General features: G+C 50.9%; 2 protein-coding genes across 6 annotated transcripts in view; one reads left to right on the top strand and one right to left on the bottom strand.

Annotated features, from left to right (window-relative positions):
- The window catches only part of FAM168A (family with sequence similarity 168 member A), a 128,958-nt gene extending 110,516 nt beyond the window's left edge, over positions 1–18,442 (top strand). For 2 of the 3 annotated variants that reach the window (XM_077781204.1, XM_021550134.3), the window contains exons 3-8: positions 2,866–2,946; positions 7,585–7,710; positions 9,859–10,001; positions 11,503–11,677; positions 13,000–13,129; positions 13,813–18,442. In XM_077781204.1, coding sequence (XP_077637330.1) covers positions 2,866–2,946; positions 7,585–7,710; positions 9,859–10,001; positions 11,503–11,677; positions 13,000–13,112 — 638 coding nt within the window. In that variant the 3' untranslated portion in view covers positions 13,113–13,129; positions 13,813–18,442. Of the gene's footprint in view, positions 1–2,865; positions 2,947–7,584; positions 7,711–9,858; positions 10,002–11,502; positions 11,678–12,999; positions 13,130–13,812 lie in introns of those variants that run through there. The other variant, XR_013339444.1, reaches the window with a different exon arrangement.
- On the bottom strand, positions 18,061–24,684 carry RELT (RELT TNF receptor). 3 transcript variants are annotated; one of them, XM_031505784.2, is made up of 12 exons: positions 24,494–24,684; positions 22,239–22,334; positions 21,959–22,016; positions 21,611–21,700; positions 21,374–21,528; positions 21,207–21,292; positions 20,718–20,951; positions 20,486–20,566; positions 20,314–20,395; positions 20,047–20,232; positions 19,849–19,971; positions 18,061–19,248 (listed from the first exon to the last, which is right to left on the bottom strand). In XM_031505784.2, the coding sequence occupies exons 2-11, from the start codon at positions 22,262–22,264 to the stop codon at positions 19,884–19,886; spliced, it is 1,086 nt and encodes a 361-aa protein (XP_031361644.2). In that variant the 5' UTR covers positions 22,265–22,334; positions 24,494–24,684; the 3' UTR covers positions 18,061–19,248; positions 19,849–19,883. The 3 variants fall into 3 exon arrangements, with proteins under 3 accessions (XP_031361644.2, XP_077637329.1, XP_077637328.1); XM_077781203.1 differs by lacking the exons at positions 22,239–22,334; positions 24,494–24,684 and adding an exon at positions 22,512–22,823; XM_077781202.1 differs by lacking the exons at positions 21,207–21,292; positions 21,374–21,528; positions 24,494–24,684 and having other exon boundaries at positions 22,239–22,456.
- Between the last annotated feature and the right edge of the window lie 842 nt (positions 24,685–25,526).

Genomic DNA, 25,526 nt, shown 5'->3' with positions numbered 1-25,526 from the left:
ATCAAAGTTTATGAGATCAGAGTGTAGGATAGTGCAGAGCAGGGCTTCTTTTTGCATCCAAAGCTATTAAAGCTTCCTTGATAGAAATCATATTTATTTGAGCTGAAATACAAACCCAGCCATAACTTACCTTCAGAACAACAAAAGATACCAGGGTAAAGAAGAGTCCTGCCAAGCAGAAATGAAACCCCCCCAAAAAATGAGGAAGACCAATTGAGTCCCCAGTCCTGGAGGATTTTAAAATAGGTGTGGATGTGGCACTTGGGGACAGGGGTTAGTGGTGGCCTTGGCAGTGCTGGGGTGTGCTTGGACCTGATGGCCCTGAAGGTCTTTTCCAAGTGAAACAACTCTGTGATTCTATTAATACACAGTTGCCTCCATCTGCCTGAAATAAATCCTTCAGTACTCAGCTGGATGGAAAATCTTCCCCAAAGCCACACTTTTCTTGTGGCTCAACGTATTTCAGGCTCTTTTTTTAAGGTACTACCCCAACATTGCAAATTTTGGTCTGAGTAAAGGAAGTTTTTTTCCCTGATTTTGACAGTGGGTGAGTGCTGGTGGCATCTCAGAGGGCACAGGTGAAACATTCGTGGCAACACATGACTGTGTCTGTCATGGCTGGTGACTAAAGACTGGTAATTAAGGATTATTACTAAAGACTGCGGCAGTTTGTGGGATTCAGGGCTTATTTGGGGGAATTTTCCAGCGGCAAAGGTTAGAAGAACCTCTTGGAGCCCCAAGAACCTGTCATCTAGATCCCTTCCAAATGAGCAGGGGACTTCCCAACACCATGGCACACACAGTCATCATCATCTGTGCCTGTGGCAGAGAATTGGGATGATCTTTGAGGTCCCTTCCAACTCCAATCTTTATGGGCTAAGAAGGTAAAACCCCATGGAGAAACACAGGTGGGAGAATTTTAGGGAAAATACACTTCAAGAAGTGAGCTGGAGTTCATTTAGCACCCCTGTCCAGATTGTCAGGAGGAAACAGGAAGAGTGTGGAGCAATCAATGTCCTGGAAAAGATATGGTTGTCTTCTAATGAACTGGAGAGAAGGGATATTTCTGATATGAGATCCTCATCATCAATGCTCTGCTTGCAATCACTGGATCTGCAAATAACTTTCTAAGGAGATTCTTGATTGCTGAAAGGCTTTAGATATTCCTGGGTATGATGAAAACAGAGTTCTGTGTAGCCTAAAGAAAAAAAAAATCTGTTAAACTGCTGCTTATCCAACATTAACTACAGCAATTTTTAATTAACCTGTTTAGAAGCCAAATATATCACTGATGAAAATGAGAGGGTAGAACATCCAGTCATTTATTCCAGTACAGTGGCCATGATTGTTGAATTAGATTTATTCAAATGAACCGCAACATTTTGCCACAGAAGTCAGTGGTGCCAGGGTTTGAGAGCAGTGGGATTTGGGGTGTGGGAGGGGGGACTGTGCAGCTCTTTTGGTGCTCAGAAGAGGGAAGTACAGACCCACGCTGGCTTTTTATTTAATAAAATAAAATATGAAGAAAGATGGGTGTAAATCCACTGCTAATTACCTCCTTCCAGCCTTTGCTGGCAGCCAACAGCTAGTATCAGTGGGGCTTGGCATGGAAACACTCTCCAGGGGCCATTCCATTGGCTCTGCTCTGGGATGATGGCCAAGGGGACACACAGATAAACCGGGTGGTGGTGCACAGCACAGCCAAATTGTCCACCAGCAAAGCAGGATTAACGTGTCCCATTCACTCTGCCAGGGGGATTTACTCAGCAGCACCTAAGGAGGATGGAGTTTTTTGGGTCTTACTCTTTTTTGTAGAGAAAACCTGCAAGAAATTGAAGGAAATGAAAAGCAAAATGGTGAGCAGAGACAGGACCCCAGGGAAGGGCTGGAGCTGTGCCAGGGGCTGTTTACGTTGGATTTTAGGGAAAGGTTCTTCCCTCAGAGGTGCTGGGCACTGCCCAGGCTCCCCAGGGAACAGGCACAGCCCCACAGAGCTCCAGGAGTGGAGGACACCTTTCCCATGGGTGCAAGGGTGGGATTTGGGGTTCCTATGAAGGGCCAGGGGTTGGGCTGGATGCTCCTTGGGGTCCCTTCCAGCTCAGGACACGGTGGGATTCTGTGGGAAAGGAGCAGACTGAGGTGCAGAGGTTGTGTCTGTGCTCTCCACAGAGCACAGGAATTTCCAGCAAAGTAGGAGTTGGATGCACCTGCACTGTGTGGGAGCACACAGGCTCTGGGGTGTGCCACGATTTGCAGTTCCCCACTTCCATCATACAATTCCCCTGAACCCCCTGTGACCCTTCCCAGTGAGGCTGATGCAAGCTGAAGATGCTCTGCAGCCTTGCCCAAAGTGCCCATTAAACCCTGCATGGCTCCAAAGGGTCCTTCCAGGTGGCCTGGCAGGTAATTGGGTCCCTCCTGGGAGCAGCACTTGTGCAGCCATGGGTGAATCCAAGGCTGGCATGTTTTCCTGCAGGATCCCTGCCTTCCCTTCATCAAGAAACTCTGCTTAATGGAAGTGCTGAGCTCTCCAAAGTGCTGCCACGCAGCCCAGGAAAACCTTTCTAGTATCGCTGTGCTGGTGGGGTTTTGTACCTGAATTCCACATTCAGAGTATGGGTTTTCCCAGCAGTTTTCTCCAAAGCACAGTGAGCACACCTGCATTCCTTGTTTCCTACAGGAATAAAGATGAAATATTGATGATGTCACATGTGGAGCACGTTCATAGTCCTTCCTGTCCCCAGAGAATCCACCTCTGTTTTCCCTTGGTGGCCTGTGTGCTCACACAGGTTGTGTATTGCTCTTCAGGGCTGCCATCCCTGCTGAATTGATAAAATCCTCATTCCTGTTTTCCTCTCCTTTCAGGTTATCCAACAGGCTATCCCACTGCTGCCCCAGCCTACAATCCCAACATGTATCCAACCAGCAGCCCCGGCTACGCCCCAGGTAAAAATCCTGAGAAAGGCCTGAAAACTTTCCTTGCTCATCCATTTGCAAGCACACACTGGAGATGAAAAATAATATCTCACCCTTCAATTTGACTTTTGGTTGCTTGCAATGTTTATTTTGTTTATTAAAAGTGGTTTTGCCTCAGGAGAGCTGCAGGATTTTACCACTTCCAAATGAAGCTGCTTTTGGAGCTCAGTGTGCAGCAGGAAGAGCTGCTTGCATAGGGAGCACAAAGCTGGACTTTGTGCCAGTCTTGCTGAACCATCTCTTCCCCTTAATTGCCAAGTTTTCAGTCTCCCAGTTGTCATAAAATCGGTGGATCTCCAGGCTCAGGCACTTTCCAAGGCTGATGAAATAGGAATGAGGGGTCTGTTGCCAAAATCTTTTGGTTTTGTCTTCTCCACATCACAGCTTACACATATTCCATAAAACTGTTTATTGTGGATGATTCTGGAAGGGATCTGTTGTGTTTTGTTTGGATTTATGTGCTTTTAATAAGGTCTTTAGCTGCATTTCTTCCCATTAAAGCCTTAACATGGAACATGAAACAATTTTTGTTCCCCTGGATTTGTGCTGGCCACCCTCCTTTCCCCTGAAGGATAAAACACTGGAGGAATTAAATCCATAGAATAAGAAAAAGCCCATAAATTTCTTAGTAGCTTGTCCTGCCAGAGGCTGGCAATGTCCTCCCTGCTCAGCCAGGAATGTAAATACTGCAGCATTCTGGCATTTTGGCCTGGATATTAAAAAATGTCATTTGTCCCCAGTTGTGCAGGCAGCAGCTCCTCCACTGAGTGGGCACATGGCCAAGTGAACACCCAAGTGAAAGGAAACCCCACATCACTGAAGGATAGGGATTTTTGGGGTGTCTGAATTGTTTCTTGTACATCTTAGACACCATTTAATCATTTCCATCTTGGAAATCTCCTGATATCCAGGGAGCTGACAGGTGGTTTTGCACGGAGATCAAAAGCCTCCCAGTGGGGAACACAGCTAAGCACTAAACTAGCGAGGAAACTATGAAGATTAAAATTCAGAAAATAAATTTGAATTAAAATGTTGAAACTTTTCATAGAGTTTCCCATAAATCTCGAGGCCAGGTTGGAGAGACCTGGTTTAGATAAAGGTGTCCCTGCCCAAAGCACAGTGTTAGAGCTGGATTGTCCTTAAGGTCCCTTCCAAGCCAAACTATTCTGTGATTCTGTACTGAACAATTTTTACAGCTCTTGAAATCAATACTGTTTAATAGCACAGCAGGATATGAAGCCATTTTAACTACTCTGGGGAGCAGTAGAAGGCTCTGATGCTCAGGACCTCCCAGCACCACACTCAGTGGTCCCTTCTCAATGGAAAGCAGACTTCCAGGAGTAAAAAAATAAGAGATTTTGAGAGCTAACTGATGGAAAAGAAGTGCATAAAATCTCCCGGCAGTGGGGACATGTGACAGAGTGACAGCATCCTCAGCTGTGTTAAATGGAATTGGGCTGAGCTAATTCTGTGGTTCAGTGGCTGAGCTAAAACCTTCATCAGTACAGAGAGTGTTTCCTCAAATTGAAGGAGCTGCTGTCACACAGGAGGCTGGAAAAAGCCTGGAGAGGAATGTGCTCCTGGTATCCTTCAAACTCACTTGGGGGTTAAAATCTTGGACTTCTGAAACAGCAGACTAATTCTAATTATGTTTTTAAGGGATTTTAGACATTGAGTCTAAAAAAGAAAGAGATGCTGCATGTTCCCAGCAGAATTACTGCTCCTGAACATCCCATCCATGGACAAGATCCTGTTGCAAAGCTCCCAGGCTTGGCAGGAGGTGGTTCCTGCTGGCAGAAATCCCTCCAGCTCACTAAAACAAATCACAAACCAAGGGTTCATCTGGTTCTCCAGATGGAGATTAACCAGGGAAAGGTGCCCTCAATACTGCTGGGAACAGAGGTTGGAAAGGGTGGGAAGAGCTTGTGGTTTCTGAATTCTTGGGAGGTAACTGCAGGCAAGATCTCTTGAACAGAACCATTCTGTCCCAGCTTGTTCACCCTCTCTGCTCCACCTTGAAGATGCTCCTGCTCCCTCTCAGATGTCTCTTGCCTCAAACCTCATGAATTTTGTTGGATTCCTTGCAAAGTCTTGGCAGGAGATCAACCCCTGAGCGAAGATAATTCCAGTTTTCAAATCCCACCCGTTTTTACCCTGATGTTCTCCAAACACTCCCTGATGCTTCACTGGAAGTCAGCCATGCCTCATGCTCTTCTCTTGACCTTGTGGCTCCCAAAATCCTGGGATCTACATGGGAAATTAAATGGTGTAGTGACCTAGGCTTTGCAACAGCATCAAAGAAACAAGGAACTTGGAGAAGTCTGGAGTCCCCTTGGCCCAGTCCTCCAGTGAGGAAAGGGAAATGGTGACTGGAGCCTGTCTTGATCTCTCCCTCTCCCAGTGCCAGGTTTCTACTGGATATTTGCTGGTGTTTGAGCCCAAAAGGTATTAAGTTACTCCCCTGATAATTCCAAAGGAACCCTACGAGCAAGGGCGTGAGTTCAGCTGGATGATCCTTGTTGATCCCTCCAAACTCAGGATGTTCTGTGATTCTATTAGTTCTTTTCCATTCCAGTTCAAGTTCCTGCCTTGTGTGATTTTCCTGCTGCATTTTCCAGTTTTTAGAGGGAGAGACCCAAGGCAAAACACCAGCATTGCAAACTCATGCTTGCAATAAGCCTGTTTTTTAGGACACTGTTCTTAAAAAAAATCCCTTTAAAGTATGCAGAAATGAGCATCTAAAATCACTCTGCTGCAGAGACACAATTTAAAAAAATAAAATTATGTATGTCTTCATTAAGCCTGGTGCATGTTCCCTCGCAGGCATTCTGTCTTCCTCATGGTTGTTTTGTTTTAACTTCCTTCATTAAAGCCTCCCTTTTTTATTTTCCTGAAAGTAGGACAAACACTTTGCTCATGGAGGCTGGCTGAGGCTGGAGCTGTGTTTATTAATAATGCAGGGCAGAAGTAATGGCTTTGCAGTAGTGCCCTTACAGAACAGGACTAAAATCAGCTTCAGAAATCAGGGATCTGTGTGGGACAGGACAGAGGCTCTGATCCCCCATTCCTGCTTCTGGATCCTGCCTGGAGGGAGTGCTGCTTTGCAGAAGAGAGTTGGAGTATCAGCAGTGCTCTGAGCCATCCTCTAGAGGTGCCCACCGACTCTTTGGTGACACCAGTGGGTTCCCTGAGGGGTATCTTGGGGTCTGGAGAGGTGAATATCCTGTAGTGCCTCACAAGGCTTTCCAAGGATAAAAGCTCCCATCCCTTTTGAGGCACTCAGGCACAGGACTGCCTAGGGAACTAATCTTATTGCAAACTTTACTCAGGGCTGGAGGCTGTATCCATCATAAATGAGGTTGTTAAAGGGAAGCAAGATATCCTACAGTGTTTGAAAGGGTTCATATTTTTGTCTTTTCCACTTAAAGTATGTCCTGAACATTCCCACATCATCTAAAGGTCCTGTCAGGAAAACAGAGCAGTCCCAGTGCTGCAGACACCCACAGCTCACATTGTTTGCTCAGTTCCCACTGGTTGATTTGCCAGGGGTTAAACTGAGAATTAATAAAAACTGTTTATTTTATTTATATGCAGGTGAAAGGATAAACCAAATCCAGAAGACACTGGTTGGAGGTAGCCCTTAAGTGATATTAGATAGTCATGACTGGATGTGATCCCTGTGAATTATTGCAAAGGACCAGGAGGTATTTCTGTTCCTGGAAGCCTCCTTGATCCACCTTTTGTGTAGTTTTAAGTGATGGATTCTCCAAGGATCCATGATTTAATAAAGAATATTCAGAGCTATGGCAATCTCCCAGCCATCTCTAACCCAAATTGCCTTGATTTTGTGGCAGGTTTAATGTGGAGAGGGAAAACCACAGAGAAAGGGTTCGTGTAACGTTGGAATGAATTGTCTCACCAGTCTCGGAGATTAAAACCTCTGTGAAATCCAGAGGCCAAAATGAATCTGATTCTGAATAAAAGCATAAGTGAGGGAGTGTTTCTGTGGCAGCACTGGGAGTTGCTCTCCAGTGTGATGTTCCCGAGTGCAGCCTAGCATGGAAAATAAAGCAAGGCAGCCTGGAAATCCTTAATAACTCCCAGACCTTTGGGAGAGGGCAGAGACTTGGAGCAGAAAATGATCAGTGACTGAGTGGAGGAGAAATTGGGCTTGAATCTCTGACTTCCCACAAACCTCCTGGTTTTCTGTTTCTGCACTCTCCAGGAGGTGTATTTCCACCCACTGGGATATGTCTTGCTGCTGTGGGCTGTGGCCCCAGTGCCAATTCCTCCCCAGTCCGGAGGATTGATCCCGATCATTCCCAACTTCCAGCCCTGTGAAACTCAAGATTTCCAGCTGTACCTTCAGAGAGGGTTAATTCAGAGTCTGAGCAGGTGTGTAAGGTGTGAAACATCCTTGCTTAGTCTTGGGACTCCAGGAAGATTTCCAAGCCCTGACCAAGGCGTGAAGTCCCTTCCATGGGGCTGAGCACCTCAGGGGTAGAAACTTGAGGGGAAGAGATAAACAAGGTGATTCCAAAGTGACATAAGTGTGGGAAGTTGTCTCTCATTGCTCTGTGTGACACCTCTTCTCTGTCTCCACTGAAGCCACACTTCTGATGAAGCAGGCCTGGCCCCAGACCTCCTCGTCCTGTGCCACCGAGGGCACCTTCCACCTCCCGGTGGACACGGGCACCGAGAACAGAACCTACCAGGCTTCTTCTGCAGCTTTCAGTAAATAAACCTTTCTTTCTGGGGTGTTACTGGGTTGGGTTGTGCCTGTTTGCCTCCCCTGCTGGAGGTTGATTTGTGGCCAGGGTTATTTGGGACCACAGAATCAAAGGCTGGCTTGGGTTGGGAGGGAATTAAACACCCTCTTGTTCCAACCCCTGTGGGCTCCTTGCATTAGACCAGGTTACTCCAAGCCCCATCCAGCCTGGTTTTGATGGATTAAAACCATGAAAGATCATGAGAAGGAGAGCACTGACCCTCCTGTTACTCCTGCAGAGGAGGAATTCCAGTGGAGAAGGTGAAACCTCTCTCTTAGCTGTGTGTTGGATCCCTGGGAGCAACGTGGGGTTGTTCACAGGTGTTTATCTCCAAAGGGACATTATTCCCCATTCCCTTAAAACTGAAGAATTCCAAAATGAATCCTGATTTCCAAGGAACACTGTTGAAACTCCCACCTTGTAACCCAGGCTGGCTGAGCAGGAGCAGGGGGAGGAGATGCCATTTAAGGATCGCAGTCAGACAGGCTTTTCCAGTGCAGCCTTGTCATCTCAGCCCTGAAGAGGGTAAGTAGTGCCTCCAGGAGGGCTGATAAGCTCCTTGATAAACCCTGGGATGCTTTCCCTGGTATGTGGGGTGTCCTTTGGCCCCTGCTTAATCTGGGGCATGAGTGGTATGGGTCAGAGTGTTCCTCACCTTACAGCTACTCCAGACTCCTTTTTCCTACTAAATTAAATCAATTACACAGCAAGGTGAGAGGAGGAAATGTAGTTTTTCTTTATAAAAAGAGTTATTAAAAATGAATATTTTAAAAACCTTTGGGAGACTTTCTCTTGGCAAAAGGATGCCCCTACCATTCCTTGGGGTAGGAGCTGTACAGCGGGCACAGTCCAGCCCTCAGAGCATCTTTGTGGCCTCCTCTGGACTCTCTCCAGCAGCTCCATGTACTTCTGCTGTGTCCCTGGGACTGGAGGCTGCTCTGCAGGTGGGGTCTCACCTGAGGGAGGCAGAGGGGCAAAATTGTGGACATCCTGTCAGTTCCTTGCCCAGCTGAGGAATCCTGCTTGTGAACCTGGAAAGAAGCGGCAACGGCAACATAGAATTCCCCACTGAGCTCTTTTTCCCCCACAAGAAGCTTTTGTAGAAAAACATTTCTGTGCAATCCAGGATCAATAAGGCTGAGATTTCTTGAGTGACATGAGGGATTTAATCAGCAATTTTAATAGAAGCTGGAGCTTAAAGGCTGGCTGCTGCTGAACCACAATGCGGCAGCAGCACAGGCCACACTAACCTAATCCTAATAAGGTGTTAGTCATAATTAGGTTTTAAAATTGTCTGCCAGACAGAGAGGAGCTTCCATCATCTCATGTCATTAAACCTTGTTTTCACATTGTTTTACCTGCGAGTTGTTCTGTTTTTTCCCCAGTTTATAAACACAGCAGATTACCTCTACCTGGGTTATTATGTTTTAATTCCTTTTTAATATAGGAGATAAACTGTCCATGATTCATCAGTCAGGAAACAGTGCAAGTCTTGGTATTCAAAGTGGTGAAACCACACAGGCTTGAGCAGGTCCACACCTCTAGACACCTCTCAGAAATGAAGTGTGACAATGAGAACTGGCAGCCACTGAGGTATTTGTTTGAAAAAAAAAAGTTCAGAATAGAGAAAAAAATCCAGTAGATGTAAAACCAGGAGGTTGGTTGGTCTGTGGATGACTCTGGAGGAGTCCTGATGGAGGAGGCTGCACTTCTGCTCCGATCAATATTTCAAACCTTTTCCACTTCTCATTCAAAGATGGTTGCTCTCCTGCTAATGTGAGTGAGGAAGTCACAGCTATTCCCCTTGTTAATTAACACCTGTTTTTCCAATCTGCAGTAAATCAGGAGGGGGTGAGATGCTGTTTGGGAGTTCCTAAAAGCTCTGTGTGTTCTTCGCCCTGTTTCAGTGCCTGGAGAATGAAGTGGCCTCCTCTAATTGCTGAATTAATTGAGTAAATAAGTTAAATACGTGGGAGTGTTTTGGCTGGGCTGAGCCTCGCCTTCTCCTCTCCATCTCATGCAGTCTTTGGGGCCCGTTTGCTGAGGGGATGGTTTCTCCCAGCCCTAAGCAGCCATTCCAGGCCCTGACTGGGACCCTTCTTGTGTCTGGCAGGGTACACTGCGGGGACTCCCTACAAGGTGCCACCGACCCAGAGTAACAACGCCCCTCCTCCCTACTCGCCGTCTCCGAACCCGTACCAAACCGCGATGTACCCCATCAGAAGTGCCTACCCACAGCAGAACCTGTACACCCAGGTAGGTGCCACCTCCTGTCCCCCCAGCCCACCTGAGCTCCCTGCAGGGCCAAGCAGCTCCGTCTCTGGCATGGAGGGTGCTGCCATCACCTCAGTATCCCCGCCCACTGAAAATCCCAAGCTGCTCAGAGCAGCGTGGCCCTACAACTGCCCTGACTTTTCTTCTCCTCTCTTGTGTTGAATAACCCGCCTTTCCAGCAGCTGCAAATCTCATGGAGGGGTTTCCCTGTGCCTTGCTGAGACTGGAGCATCTCACTGATCCACTGTCAGCAGGAACTGCATAAGGCATTGGAGTCCAGCCCTCCCACCCCTGCACACTGGCTCTTCTCTAATCCCAGCCACAGAATATGCTTTTGTCCTGTGAACATCTGTAGCTCCTGAAAGAAAGAAGTGGTGGAATAGTTGCCCTGCATGTCCTTTTCCCCTTAATCCAGACCTTAAGATGTTCTCTAATAGGGCTTTCACTAATGCACAGTAAAATCTCCCTTTTGCTGATTCAAATCCTTGTTTTCTTTCCTCCCATGCCTCGTTTGCAGGTCGTGAGAGTGCTGCTGCTTGTCCTGGGGACAGCAGTTCTCTCCCTCGTGCATCTCCTCCTTTCAGGACATTCACTATTTTACATGTGAAGTTTTTCTGTTGGCTCCTTTTATTCCTATGCATCCTTCCCCCCTTGTTTCAAAACCCTGCAAGCCTTGGCAGCCTGGATTTTGGGGCACTGTTGGAAACCCAAGAAGATGACACAATACCTGGACCCATCATCCTTCCATCTCTAGTTCCTTTTCTACACCAGCAGCCGTTTGTGTCCAGTCCCGGTTTCATCCCACCAAAGGGAGGCAGCAGGGTTTGTCCTGGATGGATTTTGACTGTTGCATTCCACATATCCCCAGGTTCAGGTCTCTAGGTGATGCCTCAGGTTTTAGCTTTCACATTTTTCAGGTTCTGGTCTGCCTAGGTGTGTAATCTGAGCTTCATGTTAAGTGTTGGTAAGTTCTCTTCACAGAGCAGAGAGACAAAACAATTTTTTCTCTAGCTGGGGGCCAAGGACAAATGATCCAAATCTCAGGCCCAAGAGCATAAACAATGGTGAAATGAAGAGAGAAAAGAGGAAGGATGGGACTTCATAAGCTAAAGCTGGAATTGGATAATTAACTCCAAGATGCAAATGGAGCAGAATTTATAAAAGTGAGAGACCCCATGACCGGGCATGCATTTTGGGACCATTTTGGTTCATCTTGGATGCAGCCCTAGGTGGGCTCTTGTGCTGCCCAAGGTGTATCCATTAAGGCCTTTTAATAAATCCCTGCTTTATTCTTTAACTCTGTCCAGTCTCTGCTCTAGCTCAGCCTTCCCAAGGTATCACAGGCACAGGAGCTCGTGCATGGGAAGCACCAGCCACCAGCCCTTCGGCAGTGCTCGAGTCACAGAATCGGGGAATCCTTAGGTTGGAAAACAACCTGGAGTGACGCTGGGATTTTTTTTGGTTTTCCCCCCTTCTACAACAGGGAGCTTATTACACCCAGCCCGTGTACGCAGCCCAGCCTCACGTCATCCACCACACCACGGTGGTGCAGCCCAACAGCATCCCCTCGGCCATCTACCCGGCCCCGGTGGCCGCGCCCCGCACCAACGGCGTGGCCATGGGCATGGTGGCTGGCACCACCATGGCAATGTCAGCAGGTAAGGAGGGAGCCCTTCCCCTGCTCTGAGGCCCGGGCAAAAAGAAATTCCCTGTGCATCCCAAGCGCTGCCAGTTCACCTGCAGGCTTTGCTTGCTGGGTACTGATCCTTTGCAAACAAAAACGCAGTAATTTGCCCCAATCCTGATCTGACTCAGCAGAACAGACCTTTGGTTTGGCTCACTCCTGCATCCCTAGATATATTATTCTGTATCCTTAAATATATTGTTCCTTCCTCTGTCTGTTCCAAAAGTGAAGGACTAACCAGATTGGTCCATCCTCAAATAGTTGTATATCTCTCAAGCTCTTTTTTTAAAGACAGTTATGGTCATGTTTTTGTTTGACAAAATGAATGTTAACCTTGTTTTATCTATCCCAGTTCCTCTACATTTTACGTGCAGATTCTAACTGCAGTTAATTGATAGTACATTAAGTAAGATAGAGGCTGGTTTTATTTTTTCCAAAGCCGGTATTTTTCTCCTTAACAATTCTTAGGATTGTATATTGAATTATGCCAAGAAATACATCATTCATCCTTCTGCATCTGCATTAGCTGTGAAATAGGAGTCTGTAACAGGACACAATCCCTATTCCAAGCAGAGATAGTGCAGCCTGGATGTGACAAGAACCACTCTGAGAGATTTACTGTTGCTTATACTGAGAAGTGGATAAATGTAATTAATACACGTGGGATGTGTTAGAATTTCATTAATAACATTTGTGGAGAGATACCCAGAAACTGAGGATTTGGTTTGAGCACCCAGTTGCTCCCAGAACAGAGTAGTCCAGGGCTGTGTTCTCCCTTCCCATGAAGGCATTGTGCAAATTCTGACTTAAAATCCCTCTGTTGACTGGCTGCAGACTTAAAAAAAGGCTCATCTCAATTTTCCTTGGAGATCTGTTGGTTTTTTTCCTCATCTCCCTTTGCATCCCTCATTCACTTCCAGCTTGTTTCAGATGTGTGTAGTGATTTGCTGTCCCAGTTTAGTCCAGTGCTCTCAGCAGGTTGTGGCCAGCTTTGCTTCCTGTCTTTAGGGACAAGGAACACTGTAGAAAAACAAGGAAAACCCTTAAGGTTAAGAGCCAGAGGTAGCATGGAGAATCTGCTGGAGCTTCAGGTGTTCTTATTCTGTTTGTGGTGCTGGCTAATCCCAATCACGTGGGTCTAACACCTTCAAATCGGGTCTGGCAGGCAGAAGAATTATCTGGGGAAAGGGAAAAGGGGAAAGGGAAAAGGAGGCAGCAGATGCTGTTCCTGCCCCACTGTACCCATGGATGCCAGCTCCTCTGCTCCATGACAAGTGTTTCTCTGTGTCCCTGCAGGAACTTTGTTGACCACCCCCCAACACACCGCCATCGGAGCACATCCAGTGTCTGTGCCAACGTACAGGGCTCAAGGAACCCCCACCTACAGCTATGTACCTCCACACTGGTAAACCACTGGCCAATCCATGTGAGTGCTGCCTCTCACTCTGAGTGAGCCTCCAAACCCCATCCAGCCTGACCTTGGGCGCTTCCAGGGATGGGACTTCTCTGGGCACCCTGTGCCAAGGCCTCCCTGCCCTCATAGGGAGGAATTCCTTCCCAATATCCCGTCTAACCCTGCCCTCTGGCAGTTTGAAACCATTATCACTGCATTCCACAAAGATTCCCTCCCCATCTTTATGTCACTGAAATATTTTTTTTTCCCCTGCTGGGAGACCACATTGTTCATTAGCACCGGGGTTGCCTGCAACTGCCTGTGTGTTCCTGTCATGCTCGGATCCCAGAAATCCCAGCTGCTTGTTCCCTTGGCAGCCCTTGGCCCATCATGCCCAATGATGGCCAGGCAGCTGATGGGAACATCACATCCAGCCCCGGGGTTATCTAAAATCTCTCTGCCACACCAATTACACCGGGCTAATCCTGCCCCTCCCAAATTGGTGTGCAATTAGCAGGGAGCAGCCCATCTGCATATTTGTAATCCTCTGGTTGGATACCACCAGCAAGCTGCTGCTTTCCCAGCTCCCTTGCCTGACAAATTGCCCACAGGGACGGTTAAATTCCATATGGATCAGCTCCACGTGGTGCAGGGGTGCAGAGAGGAGGAGAGCATCCTTCTAACTCCCTGTTTTTAATGTATTTGCTCTCTTCCAGATCCAGAGTCAAACATTGTATGCAACTACACAAGTCTTACATCGGTGCTGTGGTCGCTGGGCTGCAGCGCCTCGTCTGTTTGCAAGAACAAAAGAAAAAAAAAAAAAGTGCAAGGGTCACTTTATGCATTCTTTAGTGGTTTTTGTAAAAGCTGCTTTTTCTAATCTTCTGCCTCTTTTTTTCTCCCCTTCCTCCCCCTCCCACAAGAATTGTGTAACACACATACTGACACTGAGCAATAGTCAAGTTCTCTCTTCAGTCCTATCATTTGAAAGCTCAGAATCTTCACTTTTCCAGCATTGCCCAGCTGAGTGGTGCAAAGATCCCCCCCACTTCTTGTTCGTTTGGGTTCTTTTTGTTATTTTTCTGTTGTTGTTGTTGTTGACAAGAGCCTAGATTTTTTTTGGCTAGTAAGAGTGGTTGATGTTCAGGGTACTATGTGAAAAGCACAGCACTGGTAGGCAGGCTTATTCCAATTTGGTTTGGGTATTTTTAGTTGAAGAATATCAATTATTCAATCTTTCATAACATATTACAAGAAAATTGGTGTCTTCCAGATAGCTGTCGTGATAGATTATAAATGCATTATCTGCAGTGGAATTCTGAACTCATCCCTTCTTTTTGTAGGAGTAAGAGAATATAAATATAATTAGCAACGTAACACACTTGTCTTAGGAAGCACGAGGACTGGTCACCAGCGGGTCTTTGGTCTGCTTTTTCCAACTGGGCAAATGGATTGTGGGTGATGGGAAGGGAGCAGCGGGAAGACTGTGTGCCCTGGGAGCATGTTGAATCCCTTGGGAAAACAGGATGCTCCCCCTCAGCCACGTCCTGGGGCAGTGTGAGGGAGAAGGCGGCTCCTTCCTTGCATGGCTGCTGTTTGCAGGCAGAGATGTGCTGGGCACCTGCTGAGGGAAGCAAGATGTCCAAAAGTTGGGCTGGAGAACTTCTCCAGGTTTAGGGTTTAGTCTGAGGAGTTCCTCCAGGTTCATGGTTTGGTCTGAAGAGCTTCTCCAGGGTATGGTGGTGTGGGAAAAGAGGGTGTCAGGTTGATGGAGATGAGTTTTCAAGGCAGGGCAAGGGAAGATGGGTGCTTGAGCTTGCACCCATGGTGTTGGCAGGGCTGAGACCAGACTTCACGCCCTCCTCGGCTGTTGAGGTATCCCCCTCCCATTCTTTGGGTTACAGCTCCAAGACTTCCAGGAGGAATGTTTATCCAAGCACAAATACCAGCACCATGGAGAAAGGCCAGGAGGGGGATGATGTCTGGCTGCTCTGCTTGGAGAAGTGGGAGAGAAGGAAGCAATAGCAATAAACACGTCGCCTCCTTCACGGGAAGGCACCTGAGAAGAGGTGACAGAAGGGAAGGTGATCCACAGTTGACATGGAGCAGGATGGGGGACACCGGACACACAAAGGCTGTGGGCATCAGGGTCATTTTGGGGGGGTTTAGCTTACTCGGGGACATGGGGACAGGAAGCTGGTGACACCCCCCTTGGTGTGTCCAAGCAGAGCAATAAGTTGTCTTGAGGACAGCAGAGGCAGTTTGGATTTGCAGACAATGCTTGTGGCCAGTTTGTTTTATATCCTTGTCACTAAACCCAGCATAGAAACAAGGTTTTTGGGATTGTATTGGTTTTTTTAAAGACAAAAGTGTGGTTGGGTTTTGATTTTTGTCTCAAGTGTGCCAAAAGTGTGCCATGCTCTCGGTAGAGTCTCCCAGCTTGGCTTCTGCTCCTGGAGCTCCTTCCCTTGAGCATAGGCCAGGTTGGGGAGTAACAATCCTAGGGATCCCAGGAGGACTTTCCCTCCCACTGGTTGGTCCCAGGAGGTTTGTCACGTTGGGTGTTGGTGTTAGCACTTCTGTTTGGGGGGTCATTTGGTTGATTCTGCTGGTCTTGTTTCTGAGGACAATCTAGAGCAAAGCTAGATTGTCCTCCTCAGCCTCCTCAGCCTCAGGAGGAACAAAGTGGGGGAAGACTGTGCTGGGGGTGGGGGGGGACACCAGTGCTGTGGGGTGGGGAAGGGGCACCCTTGGGCTGCACTTTGGGTTCATATTGCGGGAAAAGAGAAGGAAAAAAGGAAAAAGAGCCAATAATCAGTGGGTTCTCCCATTTGGCTCAGCAAGGCCAAGGATTAGTAAAGAGCAACAGAACCTTGGGAAGTAACACCAACACATCATCCTTCCACTGTTTGTAGCACACTTTAGTTAAACCTGGGCCAAAAAATCCCCAGATCCTAAGAACTGAAGAGTTCTGAGATCCACTTTTTTCCCCTCTCATGTTGACTTCGTGTTATGTACCAGGAGCTGTCAGCATTGAGTCAGGTCTCCCAACTTAATGGGGCTCTGGTTTGTGGGGTCCAGCGAGCTTTGGGATCCCAGCCTGGGCTCTGCAAACCACCTTTCCCAGCAGACACCATCCCGCCACTCTCCCAGACACCCTGCACCACTTTAGAAACTACTCCTAAAATTTTGGCCCACATGTGGAAAAGAGATGTTGGGCTTTGTCCTGGAAGGAAAAGAAACATTAAAGGTGAGGGAGAAAGCCCCAGGAGCTGATTGTGGTGGAACACCCAGTGTTCCCACTGATGAGACCTGACATGGGGCAGCTGGGTTTTAATTCCTTTGCTTGGATCAATAGCAGATCCAGTGCTCCTCATCCCATTATTCCCAGGCAGAAATACTCATTTACCGAGGTGTGGAGAAGGGAAATATTTGCCACCTGTTGGACCAGAGGCTTTAGTGAGGACATTGGGTAACCAGCCTTGAGCCACTGGGTGGAACCAGGGCCACTACATGGTGCCAGCCTTGGGTAGTTCCTTCCCAAGGTGGGGCTGCGGTGGTGGGGAGATGTTCACTGCCCTTCCTTTGATCCCAAATCTTTCCTTTGGTCAAGTCATAGCTTAACTGAGAGTCTTGGGAAGGTCACAGTGGGGGACGCTGATGGGGGCCACCAGCTTCTCAAATATTTGGTTCAGCAAAGCTTTGCAGATGTTGGGTAAGGAAAAGGGTTTTCCACAGTGAAGGATCACACAGGGCATCAGGAGGGGTTAAACCATCCTTAGCAGCTGCTGAATTGTCTGAGATTAAAATTCCAGCTAAAGAGGAAGGAAAAATAACTCTGAACCATCCCAGATCTTACCTTTACTTCAAAACACAAGCTGCGATGCAAGATTTGGGGGGAAAATAGGATTTTAGTGGTGGTGGTGACTCCCAAACCCCAGGAGCCCCCTGAAGCCTGAGGCCATCAATGCCTCCAAGTGGCTGAACCCTCCAGGCAAGGATTTGTCACTGTATGTTATGAATAATAAATCAAGCAGTTCAGCATTGTTGCAGTTTTGGGATGTAATTCCCAGGAAATGTTATTTAAGGGGTTTGTTGTAATGAGGGATGTCCAGAGCATCAGATTTTCCTCCAGCCACCAGCATCCCACTGAATCTGGTCCTTCCCAGAGAGACCCCCCTCACTCTTTGCCATCCCCTCTGGGAAGGTGGGGATGATGTGGTTCCCAGATAGAGGGCATGAAATGGGATCCTGATTTTTTTAGCCGGGTGGAAAACAACATTTGAGGCTTTATTTTTGGTAAAATCCAACCAGCAAACAATAGCAATAAGAGCTGCTGGATACTCATAAATCCAGGTGTTTTTGGTTTGAGTTTTTTTTTTAATTGCCAATATTTTCAGGCCCTCCAAATGTAGTGACCCTCTGCCCATCTTCCCTTCACTTTGCTCCTGAGCCAGGATCAGCCTCCAAATATTTTCTCTGCTGTGTGTTAGCATTTCCCTTGGGAAAAAAAAGGGAAAATAAAGCCTGTGATGGAGCTTGAGAGGGAGGAAATCTTGGAAAAGGTGGCATGTTGCACCATGGCACTTGGAGATTCTCTGGCAATCTAGGTGAAAGAACTTGTGGGAATGTTTGCAGGGCAGGAATAGCAAAATACTGTGGTTTAACAGGAGCGATTCCCATTTGGAAACGCTCGATTGTGTGGCTTGTAGGGAATAATCTTGATGCAACATGGCCACTTGCAGCCTCCCTGTATCCTCCTGCAAGAGATGGAGCTGGGAGATGGAATTTTCCAGGGGGAAAGGGGTTCAGGATCAGGGGAGGGATTTGTAGGGAAGCATGGGAAGGTCCAGGATCACACCCAAACCCTTCCCTTCCCACAACACGGCCTCAACCCACACCAGGCTCCCACCCCTCTCTTTCTATGTAATTAATTTTAAATTGATTTTGACCACCAGACCAGCTTGGTTTTAAGTATTATTGGACCTCTTAAATAAAAATAAATACCAAAATAAATTCCCTGAAAGAACAACAACAAAAAAAATTTAAACCCAAGAGTAACCACGTCTTCCAAGTCTACATCTCACAGGTGTGTAGGGAGCATGGCCTTGGACTGATGCCCTGGAGAGCCCCACAGCTTCATTTTGTCCATCTGAAGTGTAAATTTGGGATAGTTTTCCCATTTGTTTTCTGTTCTGGTTTTGGTTCTGAAGATCAAGTCGTGATCTCCCTGACAGATTTCAGCCAAGAGTTTGTAACTGTACGATATTTACTGTAAGATGTAGAACATTCGATAACTATTAAAATGTTTCCCAAAAAATTAAATAAATAAATAAAAGAGCCCGAGAGGGTTTGGTGGTTGGTTTTTTGGCACGGTGATGTCGTGGAGAGGTGAATGGGACCAGCCATGAACCCTTTTTTGGGTTGATGGTTGAGGCTGATGGTCTCCAACCCAACCTTGGGTGGGTTATCGCAGTGATCCCAACATGGCCAAGCCAGTGTGATACCATTGAAGCAATTCCTACGGAAAGTGAAATGTGTCATCTGCATGGTGAGCATCACCACTGTGTGGTCCTGAACTGAGACTTTGGAGACCAGAGGGTGGATGGATGCAGGAGACCAGCTTTGCTCAGAGCAATCCATGCCCCAGCTGGGCTGTTGGGAAGGGGGGAGTCACTCCGTGATCCAGTCATTCATTCTCCTGCAATGCTGAGCGCTGGCACCAGGTGATGGAGGGAAATCAGGAATTCATGATGGTCCTGGAGAGTTCAACAGACCCAGAAGGTGACCATGAAATGGTATCCAGTGTCCTCTGTGCTTCCAGTGGAACTGTGTTGTGGCATCATGGTTCCCAGAGATTATGATTCCTGTGGCCATCACCACCGGCATCGCAGCTCCCGGACTATCTATGAGGCCACCATGCCATGGCCACCATCAGGCCTCAGAGACAGAATCCTCCTCACCAGCTAAGCGAAACGCTGGGTTTGCTGTGCTGCTCTTGGACACCTTGGTGGCAGGTGCAGAAGCTGAGCTGACACCTCCAGCACTTCGCAGCTCTAAGTGGGACTGGCTTTCACACAATGCCCAGTGTCCTCCACAGGGCCTTTCTGGGTGTCACTGACCCCTGAGGCAGCCCCCAGGCCAGGTGCCTGCTGTGGAGGACAAGGGATGGACCACAGGTGAGCCTGGATTGGCCCCTTTGCATCACCCAGGGTGGCAGGAGGCACTCGGTGTCACCCATCCATGGCTGTCACTACCCAACCCAGACCTCCGTGGCACGGTTTGTTGAGGCTGTTTCCCCTTGTCCTGTTCCTGTTCCTGGGAACAGAGCCACAAGGTCCCCCCGAAGCCTCCTTTTCTTTGGGCTGAGCCCCTTCCCAGCTCCCTCAGCCTCGCCTGGGGCTCCAGCCCCATCCCAGCTCCATTCCCTTCCCTGGCCATGCTCCAGCCCCTCCATGTCCTTGTGGGGAGGGGCCCAGAGCTGGCTGGTCACAGCAGCAGTGCTGCTGGTGGAGGGGACACGGGGACGTGAGTGAGGGCACGTGAGCCCGTGCAGCTGCCTATGAGTCACGCAGCAGCCCCTGGCCGTGCCACCCAGTGCCCGGCCCTGCCAGCGCCCTGCAGCGAGGGACACCCCTCCCTCCTGCCTCGCTGTCCCCACACCGTGTCCCTATGGCGTTAATGCTCCATTTCCCAGCCTTCACAACCCCTCTGTCTGGGGAGGACCCCAGGGCTCCCCACCACCCTCTCACCTCGTGGGGGCCCTTGGTGCTGCTCCATCATGGGGTCACATCCCGCTGCCGGCGGGGAGGGGACCACGGAGGGGCTCCCCCCCTGCCTCGCTCCTCACCTCAGGGATCCGGGACACCCGAAACCTGTTGGAGAGCAGCACATCAGCCTGTCCCCCCGCTTGCAGAGGGGACACACACGGGGGGGCTGTCCCTGCTTACCTGCCAATAGAGAGGATGGTCACCTCACTGGGATGAGCCCCGGGCTTGGGGACTTTGGTGGCACTGAGTGATGGCAGCACCTCGGGCCACTTCTGGCTGCAGCGGGCACATGGGGCCGGTCCCTGCACCGTGTGCAGGTGCTGCTGGTGGTGGCAGGTGGGGGGAAACTGAGGCAGAAGGTGCAGCCTGGGGAGGGGGGAAATGCCGTCAGCATGGGGGTGGTCCCACCATGAGGAGCCCTCAGTACAGCCTTAGGGGACTCTTTACTTATTGAGGGGGGCACAGCTCGGTGGCATCAGCTGCTGCCTCTGGTGCTCCTTCAGCAGCTCCTCCAGCGCCGCTGCATTTTCTGTGTGCGGAAGGACACCAAGGGGCTGGGGGTCACAGGGCTCTGGCCCAGGTCATCCCCCTCCTCCCCCTTCCTGGGGACCCCCCCGACCTTTTTTCTCGGTGATCAGCCGCACCAGAACCCCGATGGTATCCTCGTTAGCATCCTCCAGCTGGTAGATGGAGCTGGCACCTGGAAAGAAATCAGCAAGTCAGGGAAAACTTGGTGATGGGGGATGAAGCAACCCAGGATGCCCTGGGACAAGGAGAACCAGAAACTACAGGAATGAGCTGAGCAATGGATGTGGGATCACCAAAGGTGTCATGGCACAACCAGGGCTCACCGGTGCTGCTGATCTGGGGCTCCTTGCTGGTGGTGCAGTGATAACCCTTCTTCTTCAGCAGGTTGCAGACCAGGATTCCCAACAATCCCATGGCACAGAAGACCGGGACGATGGTCAGTACGCCTGCCTGTGCTGCTGCTGCCTCCTCCTCTTCCTCACCCAACAGGGTCACACGTGTCCCGTTGGTTCCCGGTGCCCAGCCCGGCATTTCGGGGCTGCGGGCTCGCCGCCGTCCTGCAGGGAGGCACAGGTCAGCCTCAGGGAGGGGCTTTGTCGGGATTAAACCCCGTTTCCCCAGGAGCCCCGCAGCAGGGCTGGATCCAGGGAAGCAGAAGCCGCTTGTGTCGTGAGCAGAGGTGTCCTCAGCTGTCACATCCCACCAGGACATCCCAAGGGCCACACACCCCGTGACGTCCCCGGGCCGAGGGCCGGCACAAGCTCCTGCATCTCCCCCGGCCCTGGGTTAACACCTCCGGCTCCAGCACCCACCTGGGCACCCCGGGGTGCCGCGGGGAGCAGCGGCGCAGGGCAGGCACCGGCCCCGGGGCTCCCTGTCCCCTCCGGGGCTGTGAAACCTGCGGGGCGGGAGGGGAGGGTCAGGACACGGCCCCCGAGGCAGGGCAGGGCTGGGGCTCGGCGTCCCCGGCTGGGCTCACCCCGGCAGGCAGGCTCCGCAGCGGCTGTCGCTCGCCGCCGTCCCCGCGGCCAGCAGGACCCTGTTCCCGGCCCGGCACTGCGTGTGAGCGGCGCAGGACGCGGCCCCCAGCGAGAAGGTGCCGGGGGGACACGCCCGGCACGTCCCCGCTGCATCCTGCCGTGGGGACAGGGGGGTGAGCCGTGCGCGGCTCCCGCAGCCTCCCCGGGCCCGGCTCGCCCCGCTGGGCTCGGCTTACCCCGGCGGGCTCCTCTCCGGGCGGGCACCCCGCTGCGCCCTGCTCCGGGCCGCTGCAGCTCCCGGCGCCCTGGGTGGGTCCGCTCAGCACCTGCGGCAGGATCGGAGCGCTCAGGGCCGCCGGCTGCGGCTCCCCCGCTGCCCTGCCGGCAGCGCTGGGGCTCCGGTGGCACATGCCACCCTCTCGCTTGTCCCCGGCCAGGAGACGGCCTTCTCCCGCGGGGTGAGGGATGTGAACTCGCTGGATGCACCGTGACGGATGCAAACCCATCCCTATGGCCTGTATAGTGCTGAAGCATAGGAGAGGCAGAGGGATGGGATGAGATGGGACAGACGAGGCCATACTCACCCCCAGAATGGTGACAAGCCACCAGTGCATCCCACTCCTCTTCATCACCCGGGGAGACCTGCCCAAGGGGAAACACCAGGGTTATCATCCAGGGAAAGTCCCACTGGAGAAGTAATTTGGGGACACTTTTTCTCCCTTCCGGGGTGCTCCAAGGTATCTGCCCAAATATCCCTACAGCAGCAGTCCTGAATCATCCCCCAGAAAGTTATTTTACGGAATGCCCAGCATCACCCCTTCCCTTGGAGATCCCAGCTCCATCCCAAACTGGAAAGGGACCAACCTCAGCAGTGGAGTCACACCATTCATGCAAGGAGCAGATGATGCCAAACAAAGTAAAAGAAAGGTTTTTCCTGCTCCGGAGGAAATCCTTTTGCATCTGTCACAAGGAAATGAAGTCATTAAAAAAAAAAATTAAAATATTTAAATAAAAACTCAAACAAAACAAGAGGTGTTTCCCAGAGTCTCACCCCCCACCCTGGGCTCAGCAATTGGTTGTTACAATTAAAATCTATGCTGACAGCACAGGGGAAGGAAGGAAAAAATAAATAATAACCCAAACCCGGATCCAGCCTCCACATGGAAATCCTGCCGCCTGCATGGAAATCCTGCCGCCCGCATGGAAATTCCCCCTCGGTCGTCACGGTCCTGTGAGAGCCCTGGCAAAGCTTCATTACAGCCTGTGCCTGACGAGTTTCTCCTAAATAGTGGCCAGCACCACGCTGAGATGCAGCTAATTACACGTGAAGGGGGTCCCAGGGGTGAGCGGGGCTGAGCTGGGTGTTTATAGGATGTGGGTTGGGACAGCCAAAAGGAGCAGAACCCAAAATGGGCAGAATCCAAAATGGGCAGAACCCAAAACGAACATCCTCCATACTCCAGTTCCCTCCAGTAGCTCCCAGTACAAGAGCACTCCTGCAGGGTGCCAGCATGGAGCCAGCCCAGCTCCTGAATCCCCCTGGGATGTGAGATGTGCCCCTCGAGCACAAAGGGATGGTGGTAGCCTGTGCAAGCTCTCCACCCTATAATCCAATAAAACTCCAGTTTAAACCTAACGTGAAGCATTTTAATTCTCTGGGGCTGTGCAATTCAAGCGCCTTAGGGACACTCTGAGATGTCTGGGGACCGACTCTGCTGGGGAAGAAATGGCCTCAGGAGGGGACAGGAAGGTCCCAACGTGGCTGAGGGACCACAAACATTCCACATCATGATAACTGGATCTAAACACCACCAGGAGCAGGAGTAAAGCTGATTTGAGGCAAAGCTCAATCCAGAGATTAAAGGCATCCCTCAGATGAACAAAATGCGGCCATAGGGATGCAGGAGGTGCAGGGACTGGCAAGTGCCAGCTCCTGCTTGGCACTGGAGCTTTGCCCAGGACTCAGCACCCACTTTTGGGGGCAGCTTGGGGCAATCCCAAGTTGGGATGGGGTATGCAGGCACAAATCCCCAGCTGATGATGCTGGGGAAGCCCGGCTGCCCTGACACACTCCTAAACCGACAGAATTTGCTGCTTCAAGAACCAGAGAAACCCAAAAAATAACCGCACCAGTGCCAGACCTGGCTGCTTTTGGGGACACTCCAAGCCCCGTACCCCCACCTGACTGGTGCATCAATGCCAACGCACCAGAGGAGGCGACTTGGTTTTGGAAACCTCCCCAAATCCCTCCAGATCACATGAGCCGCTTATTCCCAGCCCCCCTAAACAGAATCTGTAACCCAAAACTGCCCGCCGGGATTCCAGCGAGGGCATTCCCTCCCCGTGGGGGAACAGGGTTTCACCGCTGGCTCCTGCAGACAAACGGAGGGAAAAAGGAGCAACTGTTCGGGAAAACTTTAGGGAACAGCTGCCGGAGACAGCCTTGGACAAGGAGGGGATTGTCCGGCAGATGGAGCGAAACTCGGCATTATCGCACTGCTGGGGCCCACGGGAGCAGTGGGAAACGAGCGAGCCGCCGCAAAATTCCAGCGTTCAAGTCCGAGCATCCCCGGGGAAGCGCTGGGGCGGCGCACAGCCCCGGCAGCGGCACGTCCCGGGGTGCAGCCCCGCGCCGCAGCATCCCGCAGCATCCCCGGCCCTCTGGCTCCGAGCCCTGGGATTTTCCAGCTCCGGCAAAAAATAAAAAAAAGGGAGGAGAAAAAAAGAAAAAAAAAAGACCCGACGCGGCTCCTACCTCTTTTCCCAGGCAGCTGCTGGTGAGTATTCCTTAACCTACTTTTTCCTCATTTCCACCCTTTATTTTAACCTACTTCGACGCTGCAGCAGCCGCAGGGGCTCTCCCCAGCGCACCCCACTCCCGGCGGAGCCCTCCCGACACCCCCTTGAGGGATAAAGCCGAGACAAAAACACCGCCCATCTTCTTCAGCGCAAAGCGGGGGTCGAGCACCCCAAAAAGCACCAGAGCCCCCCTCCCCGCGCCACCCGCAGCTGCAGTAACCCCAGCCGCAGACCCCCGCATGGGGAAGCGGCCCTTTAAAGGGGGATGGCCCGAGCCCCTCCGGGCAGAGGGGTGTCCCCGTGCCGGGGGTGTCCCCTACCTGTCCCCGCCGCGGAGCCCCCAGGCTCCCCCCAGGGCCGCCCCGTCGCTCCCGCCTCCTCCTTATCAATGAACCCGCGGGCGCGCGCCAGCAAACCCCGCCCCCCGTGACGTCACGCGGCGAGACCACGCCCCCCGGCTCCCTGCGGCAGCGCCACCTCCCGGCCGCGGCGGGGACTGCGGGAATTACTAATCCCGGCCGGGGGAGGGATTTGGGATGGGCTTTATCCCGCTCGGAGGGAAAACGGGCACAACCAGAGCAGGGTGGGTTGGACCTGCCCAGCAAGAATTTAAATTTAAAAAGAAAAAGGATTGTTTTTCTTTTTTCTTCCCCATGTGGGCCCGCTTTCCTACCTGTCCTACAGCACACCATGCCTTGTCCTGTTCCCTAGGGGACAGTTTTCTCACAGGGGAAACACGCGGTTGCCGTCAGGCCTGGTGTTCCTTCTATTCCCCTCGGTTTTCCCCAGGACGACCTGGTGTCCCCTGTTCCGCAGTTTGTCCACCCGGGGTGCGCCACGTCCCGATGCTCTATGGCACAAGGGATGGATATCCTGATATCCCTCTCAGGCTTATCCAGGACAGAATGACTGCGCCACAGTGGTGGAGACCGTTTCTTCCTCCCACTGGAGTCTTAATCACCAGTGGCACCAGTGGGTGACATTCCCAGTGGTACCAGTGGGTGGTGGGAGCCATGGCCGTCCTCACCCTGTCCCTGCCACCCCATCCCGAGGGGAAGGACGAGACCACGCTGGGATCATTCTGGCACGGGTGACCTTTAATAACAAAGAGCCCCCAAGTGACCGAAATCCCCCCCGCCTCCTTTCCCAAAATAACCTCATCATCCCAATTATAGCACACACCCACTCACTCCGCTGATGGACAGATGGATGGCTCCATGTGGGATGGCAGCATTCCTGTCACTCACCCAGCCGTGTGGGACTGGGGACACCCTGATTCATCCCTGTCACCACGGTTGTCACGTCTCCCATGGGGACAACAGGGTGTCCCAATCTGGGAGCACTGATCCTGGA

The sequence above is a fragment of the Lonchura striata genome, chromosome 2 (genome assembly GCF_046129695.1).
Source record: "Lonchura striata isolate bLonStr1 chromosome 2, bLonStr1.mat, whole genome shotgun sequence".
Lineage (NCBI taxonomy): Eukaryota > Metazoa > Chordata > Aves > Passeriformes > Estrildidae > Lonchura > Lonchura striata.
The sequence above is the reverse complement of the archived record's forward strand: the minus strand, read 5'-3'. Positions and strand labels throughout refer to the sequence as shown.

Coding starts and splice junctions, on each gene's coding strand:
- RELT (XM_077781203.1), bottom strand. CDS start 22,576: ATGCGGGCGGCAGGATTTCCATGCAGGCGGCAGGATTTCCATGTGGAG. Junction 20,952..21,206: donor CGGCACCCCGGGGTGCCCAG/GTGGGTGCTGGA, acceptor GCCTCCCTGCAG/GACGGCGGCGAGCCCGCAGC. Junction 19,972..20,046: donor ACCATCCTCTCTATTGGCAG/GTAAGCAGGGAC, acceptor GCTCTCCAACAG/GTTTCGGGTGTCCCGGATCC.